Source organism: Erigeron canadensis, chromosome 9 (assembly GCF_010389155.1).
Source record: "Erigeron canadensis isolate Cc75 chromosome 9, C_canadensis_v1, whole genome shotgun sequence".
In the NCBI taxonomy this organism is placed as follows: Eukaryota; Viridiplantae; Streptophyta; class Magnoliopsida; order Asterales; family Asteraceae; genus Erigeron; species Erigeron canadensis.
Window position 1 is genome coordinate 20,250,562 of NC_057769.1, and position 17,979 is coordinate 20,268,540.

General features: G+C 39.6%; 3 protein-coding genes across 3 annotated transcripts; 2 read left to right on the top strand and 1 right to left on the bottom strand.

The window, feature by feature from the left end:
• LOC122583322 lies at positions 1-840 on the bottom strand. The gene has a single exon (XM_043755741.1). The coding sequence runs from the start codon at positions 838-840 to the stop codon at positions 1-3; it is 840 nt and encodes a 279-aa protein (XP_043611676.1).
• A 1,178-nt stretch (positions 841-2,018) lies between these two features.
• Positions 2,019-5,610, top strand: LOC122583323. Its single transcript, XM_043755742.1, has 8 exons — positions 2,019-2,579; positions 2,892-3,038; positions 3,306-3,474; positions 3,576-4,011; positions 4,111-4,573; positions 4,709-4,945; positions 5,165-5,261; positions 5,330-5,610. The coding sequence occupies exons 1-8, from the start codon at positions 2,019-2,021 to the stop codon at positions 5,608-5,610; spliced, it is 2,391 nt and encodes a 796-aa protein (XP_043611677.1).
• Positions 5,611-5,754: 144 nt separating this feature from the next.
• On the top strand, positions 5,755-6,579 carry LOC122583325. Its single transcript, XM_043755744.1, has one exon. The coding sequence runs from the start codon at positions 5,755-5,757 to the stop codon at positions 6,577-6,579; it is 825 nt and encodes a 274-aa protein (XP_043611679.1).
• The last annotated feature ends 11,400 nt before the right edge of the window (positions 6,580-17,979 follow it).

Consider the following 17,979-nt stretch of genomic DNA (forward strand, 5'->3'; position numbering starts at 1 on the left):
TCATGGCCTTTGTTGCGACAGACCCTGCCCCCGAATGGGCTCCGCAGATTCCCTCGTGTATTCTCTGATTATCATCTCTGCTTGCTTAGGCCCTACACAACGAAGCCACAGCGTGACAAAGCCTTTTTTATATAATTTCTTATCTAATATTTTGTATTGCGGGGCTTTGACTCTTATCTTTCGGGCCTCATCTTTATCGGCCGGAAGCATCCCGCTTAGTAAGAATTCGTAAATGGCGGTCATCCAATTCTTTCCTTCTTCCTCTACTAGGTCCGAAACCTGTTTTTCTTCTATCGATCTTTCCTTCAGAACTTCCACTAGTACTTGTTTTCCTAAATGTCCAAATATGAGCGAGGCTAACTTGCTCAAGGCATCTGCTTTTTTGTTCTGATTTCTTCGGATATGCTCTATCTCGAAGTGATTGAAGCATTCAATTAATTCTCGTACCTTTTGCAGGTATAGCTTTGTCGTTCCTTGCTTCGCATCGTACTCTCCTTTCACTTGGCACGCCACTAGCTGGGAGTCGACATATGAATGGATATTGCGGATCTTCATGTCCCTGGCCATTTGCAATCCTGCTAGCAGTGCTTCATACTTGGCCTCGTTGTTGGTTACTTCGAACTCAAACCTCAGTGCGTAAGTAAATTCTTTGCCCTCTGGGCTAATCAACATGAGGCCTACCCCACATCCGTCCGAACTAGCAGCCCCGTCGGTATACAACTTCCAGGTGTCATGTTCGACACTTCCTGTTACCTCTAACGATACAGGCTGCGTCATGGAGTTTTTTCCTTCATGGACTTCGGTGATGAAGTCAGCCCAACACCTGTCCCTTAACTGCATTTCTCTCCCTAAATCCTATGTCGTGTTCTCCTAACTCGATGGCCCACTTAGCCACTCGCCCTGATTTTTCCGGCTTCACTAGTATTTTCGGAGCTTGTGTTTACATCCGTCCGAAAGGTTCACACCAATAGAGATCGTTTGATCAGGGTATCCAGGGTTGATTATGACCTTTATAGTATTTTCTTCCTCCTGCATATCCTTTCGGATGGACGGACTTGCGTCGTCGCCCCTTTTTACATCACTGACCTGCTTTGCTGCCGGTGACAAAAACAATATTCAATAGTATGAATATCGAAAGGGATTGAAGTTGAAAAACCCGTTCTCTCTCCCTGATATGGCGATTTTTCCCTGCTTACCCTATTTCGATTTGATCATCTTGTAAATATGTCCCTATCATAGATCCTTGAATTCTCTTGAGTTTGAGGGTTTGTTGACGTGCGTGTTTAAGGTGTCTTCTTGTTTTAGGGTTTTCTTTCTCTTCTTTTTTCGCCCGACGTTTCTCTGCTGGTTCGACTGATTGGTTAGCAAACTGGGTTCTTTTGGATTGCTTTCGACGTAGCATATCTTTGAATTAACCTGGTTTTCTAATTGATTTTGTTGGCTGTCAGTTTGAATTGTCGTTTAGGGTTAGGGTTTTATTTGTTTGCTGTTTGTCATACTTTCTGTGGCTGTGCGGTATGATGGGGTAGTTTTCTTGGTTTCGTGGTGTTTGAATGAGAGATTATAGTTTTAATTTATCAAATTTTTGCAACTCGCTGAATAAATTAAATAATTTGAGTAGTAGAAAGCCAATTAGGGTTCTTTCAACGACTGCTTCGCAGGTGAGTTCTAATATTATGGAGGACAAGAGTAATAGTACTAAAGCTGGGGCAGCTACTTCGTCTAAAAATGGTGATGATGAATCGTTTAATAAGGATTTGCATGGGCATGATTCTCATCCTGACAATGTTAATGCAAACAAGGAGAAATCGAATGAATACTTGCATGGTGAGAAAAAGACTAGTGGGTCGTATGCAGCTGCAGTGAAGAAGAATGAGACCGTTAAAAAGGTAACTTTTCGTTTGATCGATGTGGAATCTGTTACAGAAGGTGTCAATTGATTGATCCCTCTTGCTTTTGTTATTGAGGTTAATAGTCGATTTTCAAATTCTCTCTATGGATATTTCTTGGGGGATAGGATGGCTTTTCCTGTTGTTGAAATGTACGTTAAGAATGCTTGGGCGAAATTTGGCTTAAAAAAGGTCATGATGAATACGTCGGGGTTCTTTTTCTTTCAGTTTGAGTCAAAGGAAGGAATGCTTCAAGTTTTAGAAAAAGGACCATGGATGATACGGTCTATACCTATATTCCTAAATGAATGGAATCCTAATGTTTCACTGGCTAAAGTGGACATGACCAATGTTCCGGTGCGGGTTAAATTGTATGATGTTCCATTGGCAGCTTATACGGAGGATGGTCTCAGCATGTTGGCATCCAAATTAGGTCAACCAATTTTACTTGATACTTATACTAGTCATATGTGTGTGAACTCTTGGGGTAGGCACTCATATGCAAGGGCGTTGATTGAAATTGATGCTACACGAGGTTTTAAAGAGAACTTGGTAATTGGCATTCCTAATGTAAATGGGGAGGGATTTTCTAAGGAAACGGTGTCCATTGAATATGAATGGCGACCACCACATTGCACTCATTGTAATGTTTTTGGCCACAAGGATAATAACTGCCCGATGCAAGTTAAGGTGGTTTCTGAAAAATCAAAAGGAGGATGATTTTATCGAGGTTAGTAGGAAGAAGAATTGAAATAGTGGAAGAAAGTGGGGGGGATCAAATTCTCTAAGCCTAAACCGAAGATTATATATCGAGAGAAACAAGCTGGACAGTCGACAAAAGGTGAGTCGAATTCTCATAAACAGGTTCCTAGTAAACCTGTCTCTAATTCATCGACTTCCTCTAAAAAGCCATCAAATGCTGAAGTTAGTACGAGAAATCCTTACTCGGTGTTAGATGAGTATGGTGATAAGGAGCTTTCAATGGATGGTTTCAAAATGTAGAATTCTGAAAAGTTGAAGAACAATGCTCGGGATTCGAATATCTCATTTGGTAGTGATGATAATGAAGTGGAAGACGTGTATGATGAGCAGGCTGATTTTGTTAAGAACAATATAGGGGCAAGCACTCCTAAACAGCCGGTTTCCCATGTATAACATCGCATCTTGGAATATAAGGGGGATGAACCAGACCCCCAAACAAAAAGAGGTTCGTCAGATTGTTGCTGAAAATCAATTATGTGTTTGTGCAATTTTAGAATCCCATGTTCTTTCTAATAATCTTCAGAGCTTATGTTCTAAGGTGTTGCCTAGATGGAATTGGCTTCAAACGCTAGTTCTTGTGTTAAAACGCCTCGTATTATTTTGGGGTGGGATATTAATGTTGTTGATGTTATAATTGTATCTCAAACTGATCAGGTTTTACACACACAGATTATTTTCAAGGATGAAAAGAAGGATCTGTTGTGTTCATTTGTTTATGCCCACAATCGTTATTCTCAAAGGCGTGAGCTGTGGCGTAATCTAGATATGCATAAGGTTTATGTTCATAATAATGCATGGTGTATTTTAGGCGATTTTAATGCAGGTTTAAACTTGGAAGACAAATCTTTTGGAAGCTCTAATGTAAAGGTAGTGATGGTTTGCTTAAAAAGATTGATCGTATTATGGCTAATGATAAATTTCTAGATAGTTTTATGGGTGTTGTGGCTATTTTCCAACCTTATAGAATATCTGATCATTCTCCGGCTATTTTGCGTTTGCCAAGGAAAGTTAAGTTTGTGCCTCGGCCGTTTAAGTTTTCCAATGTTCTTATTCAGGATCCAGGATTTAGCCAAGTGGTTGCTTCGGCTTGGAAAACTGACGTGCAAGGATTCCAAATGTATCGTGTGGTAAAGATGTTAAAAAGTTTGAAGAAACCTTTACGTAAACTTCTGTATGATAAAGGAAATCTGCATCGTAAGGTAGAACTGTGTAGAAAGGATTTGGATGAGGTGCAAAAGTTGCTTGATTCGGATCCATTTAATTCTGTGATTAGAGAGGACCATGCTACCTGCCTCAATGCTTTTAATGAAGCACTTCTGGATGAGGAACGGTTTTTGAAACAGAAAGCTAAGGTTGAATGGTTAAGGGTTGGTGACTCTAACTCGACTTACTTTCATCAGGTTGTCAAAGGTAAAACAGCTTGTAATCGGATTGATATGATTTCTGACTCTAATTGAAGGCTTCTTGATGGTGATGATGTAAAGAATGCTTTTATCGCGCATTATACCCAATTTTTGGGTCAAAGTGCGCCGGTTTTAAGACTAAATTCTTTGCATTTATTTGATAACAGATTATCTCAGGAGCAAGCTTTGCTAATGATTTCTGAGGTTACTGATGACGAAGTGAAAAGGGCCATGTTTTCTATGGGAGATGATAAATCTCCAGGACCGGATGGATTTTCAGCTGGTTTTTTTAAAGCAACTTGGAGTATTATTGGTGTTGATGTTATTAAGGCGATTAAAGAATTTTTTTCATCAAGCAATTTACTCAAGGAACTCAATCATACGGTTATTGCATTACTTCCCAAAGTTAAGACTCCTACTTTTGTCACAGATTTTCGACCAATCTCTCTTTGTAACGTGTTGTTCAAATGCATTACGAAGATTTTGTCGAACAGAATAAAGAATTCTTTGAAGGATTTGGTTAGTGATAATCAACTAGCGTTTGTACCGGGCAGAAGGATTACTGATAATATCCTTTTAACTTAAGAGTTGACGCACAACTATCATCTCGACCGGGGTCCCCCTTGATGCGCTCTTAAAGTCGATATTCAAAAGGCATATGATACGGTTGATTGGGGTTTTCTTAAGCGCATTCTTCTAGGTTTTGGTTTTCACCCTCGTATGGTTTCTTGGATCATGGAATGTGCGACTACTACTACTTTTTCGGTGTCTATTAATGGTACTACTCATGGTTATTTTCAAGGCAAGAGAGGTCTTCGGCAGGGTGACCCGCTGTCTCCGTATTTATTTACTTTGGTTATGGAAGTTTTGAATTTGATCCTGAAGAGACAGGTTTGAAACTCTAATGGATTTAACTATCATCGACAGTGTGATAAACACAAGATCATTAATCTTTGTTTTGCGGATGATTTGTTTATCTTCTTGCATGGAGATGTCGAATCAGCAAGGGTTGTAAGTAGAGCTTTGAATGAGTTTAAACAAGTGTCGGGCTTGACACCCAGTCTCCCAAAGAGCACTGCATTTTTCTGCAATGTTCTTAATCATGTAAAGGTTGCTATTCTAAATGTTTTATCTTTCGATGAAGGCACTTTACCGGTTAAGTACTTGGGTGTCCCTTTGGTGTCTTCAAGACTGCGATATCGTGACTGTAAGGGGCTGTTGGAAAGAGTGCAACAACTTTTAATGATTGGAAGAACAGATTTTTATCATTTGCAGGTCGCCTTCAGTTGATCAACTCTGTTATTGCTTCTATGCATGTGTATTGGTCTTCGGCTTTCATTCTTCCCTCTCAAGTTATCCACGAAATTGAACAAATGATGAGAAATTTCCTATGGAGTAGTGGTGAATATAAACGGGGTCAGTCCAAAGTTGCTTGGGAGGTTGTGTGTCTTCCAAAGACTGAAGGAGGATTAGGTATACGACGTATTGAAGCTTTCAATAATGCTCTAATTTCGGTCCATATAAGGAATATTGTAGCTCATAAGGAATCTCTTTAGGTTCGGTGGATTCATTCTTACAAGTTAAAAGGACAATCGATATGGGATGTGCCTGCTCGTGGCTCCTTGTCTTGGAGTTGGCGGAAGATACTACAGGTGAGATGGTTAATTCGTAAACATTTGTGGTTTGTTCTTGGTAACGGCATGACTGCTTCGACATGGTATGATTCCTGGAATTCTCTGTGTCCTCTATCAGATCACTTATCTCCTAGAATGATCACTAGTGCTGGATTTTCTCTCAATGAAAAGGTAGCGGATATTATTGTTTATAATACCTGGAAATGGCCAAGTGAATGGACGGATAGATTCCCAAATATTCAGATCCCTGTTTTGAATACTTTGGAATTGGATCGACTTATGTGGAAAGATTCTAACCAATATCTGCTGGATTTTTCGGTCAATGTGGTGTGGGAGGATCTGCGTCCTCAAGCTGCTATAGTGGATTGGTTCCCGATTGTTTGGTTTAATCAGAATGTACCGAAGCATGCTTTTATCTTATGGCTGATTTTTAAACAAAAGTTGAAGACTCAAGACATGATGGCACATTGGGATGTGAATAGATCTCTTTCTCTTTGCTGCTCGTTGTGCGAGCTACAACCGGATTCTCATAACCACCTGTTTTTTGAATGCCCTTTTTCTTCACAGGTTTGGAATTCTGTCAAGTCTAGAGCGGAGTTGAATAATGTTGCTCCAGATTGGATGTCTATTGTTGCTACAATTATTCCTATAGCAAACAAGTCCTCTGTGCAAAGCGTTGTTGCAAAACTTGTTTTGGCTGCATCTACATACTTTATATGTGATGAACGTAATGCAAGATTATTTCGTCAACAAAAAAGAACGAGGGATCAATTAATTGGTGTTATTGTTCAGACAGTAAGGCTCAAACTCCTTACGTGCAGATTCAAGAGGACAAGGCGTGTTGAGCGGTTCTTAACAGCTTGGGATTTACCTTTCTCGTTAATTCACTGATGTGTTATTTTGTTTTCTAGCTGATAGTGATCTTATGTCTAGTTAGGCTTTGGGTTTTGGCATGTTTTTTCTTTCTGTAATTGCTTTATGCGTGGATTGACTGTAAAGCCAACTTGGTATTCAACCAAGTTGCCTGTTCTTATTTGTGATGATATAAAAGTTAGCAAGGGGTGACGGCCTTTACCGAAAAAGACCTGCTTTGCTGCCTCGTAGGCGGAGGGGATCATTCCTATCCCCGTCTCGGATCGGAATTTTACAAGCCTGTGAATCACTGAGCGTACCATCTCCAGCTTTTGCATCGTGGTTCTCCCTAGGAGAATATTGTAAGGTGATGGGGAGTGCACTATTGAAAGGTCCAGCATCTCGGTTCTTTCATGCGTTCCGTCGCTGATGGTTATGTCTAGATCGATTTCCCCTAATGGCCATGCGTGTTCCCCCGAAAAGCCAATTAACGGACCCTGGGGGTCTACTTTCCGGGCTCGTAGGGGGTCTGGTAGTTTGAGGAAGCAGTGTTCAAAGATCATGTCACACTCACTTCCACTATCTAAGTAGACCTTTCTCACCTCGATGTTAAACACCGTGGTTTGAATAATGAGAGGGTCATTGGACGGTTCGTCCTTTCCCAAAAGGGGGAAATAAAAACCTTCCGTCTCAGCCCGAGGTATGTCTGGGCGACTGGCGATTCCTTGGTTGATGGCCAAGGCTACCCTTTTGTCCTTTAGGGGCCTGCTCTTGTTTTTCTTTACCATTTTTGCGGCGTGAGTGCACAAAAATCTTTGTCGTGGGTTTTTGGTTCTGGCTGGGGTCCCACGGATGGCGCCAAATGTTTGTACACCAAACCGAGATTAGGTTAAGAAAAAGGGATGATGGGTGTTTTTGATTGTTTGTCGGCTATTTGCCGAAGGTATAGTGAATCTCTTTACGCCAATTGTATGTGTGATTGCGTTGTTTGGACGAGTTTTGATCTGATTAGTTTATCATGTCTATGTGTATATCAAATGGCGCCTTCGTGAGGTCTCATTTTATAGGGACGACCTTGGCTTGCAAAATAGGTCAAGATCTGAGGTTTTCTTTACGGGATATCGTTTCCATAAATGTCGGCCTTTTGATAAGATCAAATCTCTATTTTGTAGGGAAACAATTCTTATCCTTTTTAATCTTTCGTGCGCCCTTTGTTACGCACGATCTTCGTGACTCGCTTCGTGACTTAGGCAGGGTGTGTCATCAAAAACCCCTAGTGAAAGGCTTCATTTCTATGTCTAAATGAGTTATTATTCCGGAACTATTGGTACTTAATGAATCGTATGTTTATGTAGGTTCACGGAAGATGCGACAGAGGGTAAATGGCATCAAGTAACTCAAGAAGGTAGCCTATGAAGATTACAAGACACAAGGAAGTGATTCAGAGCCAAATAAAGACACGAGAGCTGCAGCAGGAGCCAAAGCCAGCGCCGCTGGTCAGCCCAGTTCAGCTAGGTTTTATCTGAAAACCTATAAATACCCATCTAAAACCCTAAGGCCGTAGCTTGCTTTCTCCAGTCGACTTGGGGCACGTTTTTAGGGTATTTCTACCAGATCTAAACCTTCTTAACACCTCCATATCATCTAGAAGATCCAGCACAAACAATCAATCAATTATCAATCTCAATTTAATTATTAGCAGCCGCATTCAATAATTAGGAGGCTTCATCCAGGAGTGTGTTCGGTGGTGGCGCATGCATAAGTCACAGTGGCGTGATCAACAGTAATCCGACATCATCAATTCTTCACCTCTTTTGTTTGATCTTTCTTTTCTTTACTTTCATTATTGTTTTAGGGTTACACTATTGCAAGACTTGTTTACTTTGCAATTGTTACTATGAATTCTTTTCTATTGATGATTGTTAGTGTTACCAGTTTTGCTATGAGTAGCTAGATAGTTTTGCATCTGCTTGGATAATGTGATCATGCCTTTATAGTGATATTGTGTGCTTGTATTGTTGAACCGTTTTTATGCTTAATCTAGTTAAAGTAGGTTGGGGACTCGATCGGAAGCCAAACTGCTTGGGTGACTTGACAGGAATCCGTTAAACTATAAAGGTTATGTCATAAAAACAGACTTAGTTTATCATCTTAATTAGGGGACTTGATAGGAAGCTTAATTAAACGGTTAGGTGACTTGACAAGAATCTTGACCACTTAGACCAGGGGACTTGATAGGAAACCTGGTTCGTGATTAGTCATTCAACAACTATAAGTAACATGGTATATGATCTAGGTGGCATGTGAACTAGTTCCAAGTAGATGTATCGTTTTCATTATTATTATAGTCTTTCACAAATCAAATCTTTCAGTGCTTCCTCGCTAGACCAAGCGGTTGGAAGCTTTTACTAGTTTTATTTAATTAAGTAGTGACAAAACCCCCAACAATCTTAGAATTAAACCTAGCTGCATTCTTAGAACATAGTCCCTAAGAACGATCCTAGTCTTACCAATTTGCTATACTATAAACGATCGGGTCCACTGCCCGTGAGTGAGTGTAGTAGAGAAGTTAACCTTGTAATATCAATTTAAAACTTGTTAGGAATTTAAGTTAACAAAATCTGCACATCAATAACGAATGTCACAATGGTAATCACTAAGTAACTCAAACTATCTCCTTTGCCTCATATTCAAATCTTGCTGCGTGAAGATATGTTGCAGACTTTTGTCGTCTGTATAAATTACACACTTGGTTCCAAACAAATAATGTCTCCAATACTTTAATGCAAATACTACTCCTCTTAACTCCAAGTCATGGGTTGTGTAGTTCTTCTCATGACCTTTAATTGTCGAGAAGCGTACATGATCACTTTGCCTTTTTGCATGAGTACACAACCTAATCCGCTGGCAAGGAACCACCAGCACCGCTGGCAACAAGCCAACGCCGCTGGTCAGCCCAGTTCAGCTAGGTTTTATTCAAAAACCTATAAATACCCCTCTAAAACCCTAGGGCCGTAGCTTGCTTCCTCCAGTCGACTTGGGGGACGTTTTTAGGGTATTTCTACCAGATCTAAACCTTCTTAACACCTCCATATCATCTAGAAGATCAAGCACAAACAATCAATCAATTATCAATCTCAATTTAATTATTAGCAGCCGCATTCAATAATTAGGAGGCTTCATCCAGGAGTGTGTTCGGTGGTGGCGCATGCGTAAGTCACAGTGGCGTGATCAACAAGAATCCGGCATCATCAATTCTTCACCTCTTTTGTTTGATCTTTCTTTTCTTTACTTTCATTATTGTTTTAGGGTTACACTATTGCAAGACTTGTTTACTTTACAATTGTTACTATGAATTCTTTTCTATTGATAATTGTTAGTGTTACCCGTTTTGCTATGAGTAACTAGATAGTTTTGCATCTGCTTGGATAACATGATCATGCCTTTATAGTGATATTGTGTGCTTGTATTGTTGAACCGTTTTTATGCTTAATATAGTTAAAGTAGGTTGGGGACTTGATCGGAAGCCAAACTGCTTAGGTGACTTGACAGGAATCCGTTAGACTATAAAGGTTATGTCATAAAAACAGACTTAGTTTATCATCTTAATTAGGGGACTTGATAAGAAGCTTAATTAAAGGGTTAGGTGACTTGACATGAATCTTGACCACTTAGACCAGGGGACTTGATAGGAAACCTAGTCGTGATTAGTCATTCAACAATTATAAGTAACATGGTATATGATCTAGGCGGCATGTGAACTAGTTCCAAGTAGATGTATCGTTTTCATTATTATTATAGTCTTTCACAAATCAAATCTTTCAGTGCTTCCTCGCTAGACCAAGCGGTTGGAAGCTTTTACTAGTTTTATTTAATTAAGTAGTGACAAAACCCCCAACAATCTTAGAATTAAACCTATCTGCATTCTTAGAACATAGTCCCTGAGAACGATCCTGTTCTTACCAATTTGCTATACTATAAACGAACGGGTCCACTGCCTGTGAGTGAGTGAAGTAGAGAAGTTAACCTTGTAATATAAATTTAAAACTTGTTAGGAATTCAAGTTAACAAAATATGCACATCATTAACGAATGTCACAATGGTAATCACTAAGTAACTCAAGCTATCTCCTTTGCCTCATATTCAAATCACTAAGTAACTCAAGCTATCTGTCTAGGTTAGTTTTAGGTTTTGTCTTTTCGTTTTCGTCTTTCTAGTTTTATCAATAAAATGGAATGTTTCACGGGTATATTAGACTTTCAGGCACATCGAGGTTTAGAGGAGGTAATAGACCAATTTCAAGGATTCAAACAAAGGGAAGATGAGGATTTTGTAGAAGCCTTGGAAAGGTTGAAGACCATAGCTCGAAAGATGGGAAGGTTTTGCCCCCCTACACGCGCCCTTCTAAACCACTATTACATGGGGCTAAAAGAACCAGTCAGAGAGGCGTTTTATAAAGAAGCGATCTTTAAAAGCAATAATCCTCAAGAAATTTGGAAGCTATTGGAAAGGAGGATAAACGCCGAGAAGCAAAAGCAAAGTAAAAACGCAATTCTGGAATCTATCCAAGCATCACCAGCGCCGCTGGCCACACACACCAGCACCGCTGGCAACCCTCCAGGAGAAGTCCAACGCCGCTCAGCACATCCCAGCGCCGCTGGGAGCCCCGACAGCAGTTCAAATTTGCACGAAAGTTCATTTTTAGCTCATTTTCAAGGTGCCGACGAAGACCAAATCGCTAGTATACGCAAAACCAAGAAAGATGAGGCTACTTCAAGCACCGAGAATGGGATGATCATTCAAGGAGTCTAGGAGGAAGAAGAGCATGTAATCCAGAAACAAGAGGAGTTGAATCAAGGTGAATCACCACATCCGGAACCAAACAAGATGAAGCTTGTTGATATAGATACCGTTTCGTCAACTGATGGGGAAGTGCAAGTCACATGGGAGCCAATCGAAGAAGGAATGGAAGAAATTGATAAATCAGATGCTGATACTGAAGAGCCAGCACTGCTGGTAACCACCACCAGCACCGCTGGGAGTGACCAGTGCCGCTGGAAGACTGCCAGCGCCCCTGGTAGTACTTGCAGTCCCAGTTCGCGCGAAGAATCGTTCCTTTCTCAACCGTTGAATGCTGATGACGCCCAACATGCTTATAATCAAGAAATCAATATACTTGAATCTGAATCGAGCAAAGGAGTTCCCAGAAATGATGCAAAAGATGATGAAACTCCAACAAGCACCGAGGAACTTGAAGAAAAGGTAGAGACGAATGTTCATAAAGTCAAGATGGGAACCATTTCGAGGCTGAAGAATCATTGGGAAAGGATTATAGCATCACAATCAGAATCGAAACCTTCTCACCCGCGTCCGGAACAAAACAAGATCACTCTTGTTGACGCGGATATCATTCCTTTACCTCATCATGGGACGACAATGATACGTGCTACCCAACCACCCGTAGGAGATACAAAAGTTGCAGATCGGGTCACAGATCACGTTGAATGTGAGGATTTCTCACCTTTCAAACGTAGACTACCCAACACTCTAAGTGTGGGGGAGTCCATGATCCTGCCAACTTGAGACAAAGTGAATCATATATTCACTTATTCAGGTAAGTTCTCTATACCATTCTTTGATTTTACATTTTTACCTGAGAATAATTGGCAGGTCCCAGAGATTGAAAGCTTAAAAGTCAAGAAAAAGATCGAAGAACCGGAACCTGACCCAAACAAATCCAGCGCCGCTCCCACACATGGGGAGCATCGCTGGTGGCTTCAGATTATCAGCCAGCGCCGCTGGGCAGCCCAGCCAGCGCCGCTGATAGCCCTGTTTCAGACAAATACGCATTCTAAGTTTGTTTTGACCCCGAAATGGATTTCCAATCAGATCCGGGAGATTTTTCTACAACAAACGGAGCGTGAAATAGGTAAGCATTCGAACCCATTTGATTTATTATCTAAAGGCTTCATTTCAATGCTTAAATGAGTTATTATTCCGGAACTATCGGTACTTAATGAATCGTATAATTATGAAGGTTCACGGAATATGCGAGAGAGGGTATATAACATCAAGTGACTCAAGAAGGAAGCCTGTGAAGTTACAAGACACAAAGAAGTGATTCGGTAGTCAAACGAAGACGCTAAAGCACGAACAGCAGCCACCAGCGCCGCTGGCAAGCCACCAACGCCGCTCGCGGAAGATCAGCGTCGCTGGCCCACTTCAGCCCAGAACCAGCGCCGCTTGAAAGCCTACCAGCACCACTGGTCGGCCCACAGCAGATTCCGACTTAAACACCTGTTTAAGTAGAACTAACCCTCAAAACCCTAAAGAAGAGCCGATTCAGCAGCCCTAGCAGCCCAACAACAAGATCGACTTTGCAGATTCTAAGGAGGTTTTGGAGCTTCTAACACCTTCCGATCTTCATTCTTGGTCTAGATCTTTCATCTTTTATTTATTTATATTATCAAACAGTGTCTTTCATCTTTTCAGACTTTGTTATTCCTTTAATAATGCTAGGCTAGTAGACTTAATACTTGTTTGGAGCAATGTGATCATGTAGACGCTTATTGTTTTACTGTGTTTGTTTAAATTCTGTTGGAGTGTGTTTTACTGTTTATCGTAGATCCATGTTTATTAGTAAATCATGTTGCTATTGGTTTTATATCTGAACATATTAGTTTAGTTTTGATGGTTATCTATGATTATACACTAGGACTAATATGCTAGGACAGAAAACGACTAGTCGGACTATAACTAGAAGTAAAAAGTGATTCACTTGTAACCGAGGAATCCAGAACCATAGTAACTAGGATGAATTGAACATGAATCTTAACAATAGCACTGTGGTCACCAGAGAGAATTATATCCAGCCATGGCTTAAGAGCTGGGTAATTAAAAGATGAATTAGTAACACAAACTTTAGGTCATTAATGCTTAAACAATGAATCTAGCGAGAATTTGTTTATAGGGTAGTGTGAGTCTAGCGACAACACTATTAATTACGCAAAGTGAATCTAACGAGAATCTGAGCCATGATGAAGTTTCCAACAGACTAGCAAACCAGTAGGATAGCATTTGGTCGTACAATGAGATCGGAGATGCCAAACAAGTATTTTAATTTTATTACTGTTATTTGCTTTTCTTTTCCTAGTTTGATTTACATTGTGTCTTCCGACATGGCCTGCACCGGTAATACCGGGTAGTTATTGTTAGGTAATAGTTTATTTGGAGTTAGTGACAAACCCCAAAAACAAACTAGAATTACACATATTACTAGATTAGGTAACGCAACGCGTCCTTGCGAACGATCCTGTAGCTTATCACTAGACTATACTGCATAGACCGGGTTCTCTGCTCATTAGTATGCTTTAGCTTAAGATAGTTACTTGTACAACATTATAAATTTAAAGACAAAAACAAAACGCACATCAACGTCATCACTTCATCTCGCTCTGATATCATTCTGTAACACCCCACCGTTGGCGGATATATGAGGTGTCATGAAAAGTACAACACGACATGGAATTACATAGATACTGCTAAAATGAAATAGAATATAATAAATCTATCCCCAAAACATGAGTTCGAAGTCAGAACAATGCTAAGAAAGCTGAAAAATAAATAAGCCAAGGCATGCAGCCTTAAGGTCTGACAACGTTAAGGAGCATTAATCTCCAAAGTCCAGTCCTAGCATGCAAGTCATTATCCCTGATTAGCCGGAGTACCTGAAAAGTATACTAAAATGTGTCAACGTTCGTAGGTTTTATGTCAAAAGTCTAGTCAAAGAAATAAGTCTTTTGTCGATTCTTTTAAGTCTAAACAAGTAATAGTTCAATATATAACGAGCAGAGTTACGCCATAATAAGTCCAAAAGTCTCAAGTCTCAATGTCTCAAAGTCCGGCCTAACGGTACTTGCCTTAGTCCAATGTCTCAAAGTCTCAAGTCTCCAATACACACAAAAAGCACGTCAATTAAGCACAACTATCAATAACATAATCACACACATACAATCAAGAACAAGCACGTCAAATGGCACAAGCAACTCTATATGCACATGCTCAATATTGAACATAAAATAGAAATCGACAAAACTGTTTAAAAAATAAGTATACTTTCCACCCCAAAACATGTAAAACGAGGGGCTACGAAACTCACCTGAACGCAGCACAAGTACAAATACCCTAGATCAACGAACAAGAACAGGAACAATTAGATACACCTGAAACACGCACACTATCTGTCCAAAGGTCCTACATTGTCCAAAAGTCACCATTAAGTACTTACTTAATTGCACAATTTTTTCAAAGTCTAAACGTTCATAACGCCCGAATAAAACATAAATCCATTAATTCCATGATAAAGGCTTAAAGACTAATGTCGTACATAAACGGAACGAACTTAAAGTTACTGGAAAAGTACTTCGAGAAATGCGCTCAGATGAGGTTGTCACAGAGCATCCCATAAGCCTTTTGCAGTTTGATACTTTTCAAATAGATGCAAGAATTCCCCTTAGAGAGCCATTCAGAGTGATCCTAAAGCCTTACTTTCAGCCTCGTAATCCTTCTTTTTATCAACGTCTATTTGCTCATACGTGGCTAGCTTTCCACCACTCAAACCTGCAGGTTCTTTCTCACCTGGCACTGTTGAATGAACATAACCGTTGACAATACAAATCCACATTTGGACATCCATCAATCTACAGTATGACTCGAATCTGCCCTTCCAATTGAAATATCTGTCAAGGCTTATCAACTTGGGCGGTGAGTTGGCCTTTCCGCTCTCATGAACCATCAGAATCAATTGATTCAGCAAAGCTTGATAGTTTGCGGGCAATTGAGACGTCATTTTCTCTGAGCTGGCAAAGTGCACGAACTGTTTAAAATAAATGAGGTCGCAAAGTTCATTAGGTCATAAGAAATACGAGGTCACAATTACACTCGAGGTCGTAATTGAACTAGTGAGATCGTAATTGAGCTCACGAGGTTGCAAACGAAATACGAGGTTGCAATTGAGCTGGCGAGGTCGTAATTAGCTACCTAGGTCATAAATCGAGCTGGATGAGGTAATACGAGCCCGCGAGGTAGAAAACGATGTTGACTCCTTTAATTCTCTTAAATTCGAAAGCCTAAAGCCCAAAAACACACTTTCGACTGCGACAAACACCAAAATATGTCACGAACAAGATTTCCGGTCGTAAACTCGTGAAAGAATCACGTCTAAACGACCCTAAATCGATGTTGTCTATCACAACAAACTATAACCTTCCGGTATGAAACCAAGAGGCTCTGATACCACTTGTAAGTCCCCTTGAAACGGATCGTTAATAGTTTGCTCCGGTTATTTAGAGGTGTGGAATCCCTCTCTATAACTAGGTGATTCACAATAAAGCCTCTAGATAATCAGTTGTCTCGCAGATCTTCTCTAAGCTAGCAGAACAACCTTTGACGGATATAACCTGCACAATATGCTTGATATTTCGACAAATGTTCAACCCTAATCTCTGTTAGGGTTCGGTATTTATAGGAAAACACCCAAAAGGCTTCAGCATGTCGGCCTCGTATTTCAGAGCCCAGCTCGACTCAACTACGAGGTCGTAATTGTGCTCTAGCCTCGTATTTGTCCCTGCAAATACGGGGTCGTATTTCCCATGTGAAATGCGAGGTCGCATTTCACACTTAGCAGAATATTACACATTCAATAATTAAACTTAATCTAGTATTCTATGCATAATACAAAGTTCATTAATGACAATCACATTACAAAGACATATTACAATATAAGCCTAAACAATCTAGAATGCTATTGACATAGACGTGCACTTACAAATGCTACCAAGGAAAAATCTGGCAACGCTACCGCTAAGTTAACACTACCAAGCTAATCACAAACATGCAATTAATGGCAATGTAAAAAGATAAATACACACACACACACACACACACACACACACACACACACATATAAGAAGCAGTCGTTCACTGTAAAACCCAAGAAAGGGCTCACCGAAAAACTAGCCGCCGTAAGCAGCAGCAACAGTAGTTAACCAGAAAACCTAAGAAAGGGCTCGCCGGAAAACCGATGCAACATGCAACAGTTCACCGGAAACCCAAGAAAGGGCTCGTTGGAAAACCGAACCAACAAAGCAACAAAACCCTAATGGATTAAACCGGAAACCCCAAAAAATGGGTCGCCGAAAAACCAAACAAGTAGTCAAATAGCCAACTACACCCTTACGCAAGCTAAACAAAGTTTTGGCCGTTAAAAAAGTGAACCTTTCTGGCCGGAAACCCCAAAAAGGAGTTTCTAATCTCACCGGAAAGGGTGTAATATAACGTTAGGAGCATCGGCAAGTTTTATCGGCATGTATTCCAGCAATAGAAGGCAAGAAAAACATAGATCTAGCCTCAAAATCGAAAACCCCCAAATCAATTTTTTAGGTTTCCGGTGATACAAATGATTTTGGCAAAAAGAAGAAAAAAAAGGGTCACAAAGGCACGCTCCCAACGTTTACAAGGATCAACCAAAACATGCCGATATATATAGCCAAAACTAGCCGATTAAACTTGCGAAAACTAGTCGATATATGTGCTATAGGGTTGCCAAAAAGCCGATAATAGCCAATAGTTTTTGCCGATATAAATAGCCGACTACACCCTTAACCGTAAAATATGTCCTATGCATTAAAGTCAAACATTTTGACTTATCTATTTGATAAAGTTGTTTACCATTATTTATTTTGTATCGATGAAATCCTTGGGATTATCGAAAGCTAGTCCATGCTCAAATTATACACACAATGCCCACGCTATTGTTGATTGATGAGTAATCATTAGTAGCCTATGAAGAGAAGAATGGTCTACAAGACAAAAGCAACCACTGTGATGTCGTTTTTCATATATCATATATCTATATATATATATATATATTATAAGATAAGAAGGAAATGGCATAACATGATTTATTTTTAATATATAATAAAGAAAGATTTTTTTAAGAAATATTTTTAAAAAGATTATGATGTGTTAACATCACATTTTTTAAAATGTTTTTCTTTCATTTATGAAGTCATATTTGATAAAAAAAAAACCCTCACTTAATGCTTATTTAAAATTCCTAATCTTCTATCTGAAACAAATATTATGAAATTATACTATGTTAACGTAACAGGTACTCTTATTTTACGTATCATTGTGTCAGTCGATTCACTGTCTTCATATCAAGTTATAATATATTGATAACAAAAATTACATACATTCTTTTACATTTTTTTGGTTTTAAAATTTTGATTACAATGTTCGGGTTGAACCCGGATTGCTTAGCTAGTAATAATAAAAATAAAATTGAGAGAAGAAATAAGTGAGATTCATGTATTATCTAATGAATATTTTAGGCATGTCTCTAATTAAGGCTATACTTGAAACTTATAGAATAATTTG

Excerpts from the sequence above, each read along its gene's own strand:
- LOC122583323 (XM_043755742.1), top strand. The coding sequence starts at position 2,019 with ATGGCTTTTCCTGTTGTTGAAATGTACGTTAAGAATGCTTGGGCGAAA. Across the intron at positions 4,574-4,708 it reads AGAATTCTTTGAAGGATTTG|GCATATGATACGGTTGATTG; the intron begins GTTAGTGATAAT and ends GATATTCAAAAG. Across the intron at positions 4,946-5,164 it reads ATTTGATCCTGAAGAGACAG|GTTGCTATTCTAAATGTTTT; the intron begins GTTTGAAACTCT and ends AATCATGTAAAG.
- LOC122583322 (XM_043755741.1), bottom strand. The coding sequence starts at position 840 with ATGCAGTTAAGGGACAGGTGTTGGGCTGACTTCATCACCGAAGTCCAT.
- LOC122583325 (XM_043755744.1), top strand. The coding sequence starts at position 5,755 with ATGACTGCTTCGACATGGTATGATTCCTGGAATTCTCTGTGTCCTCTA.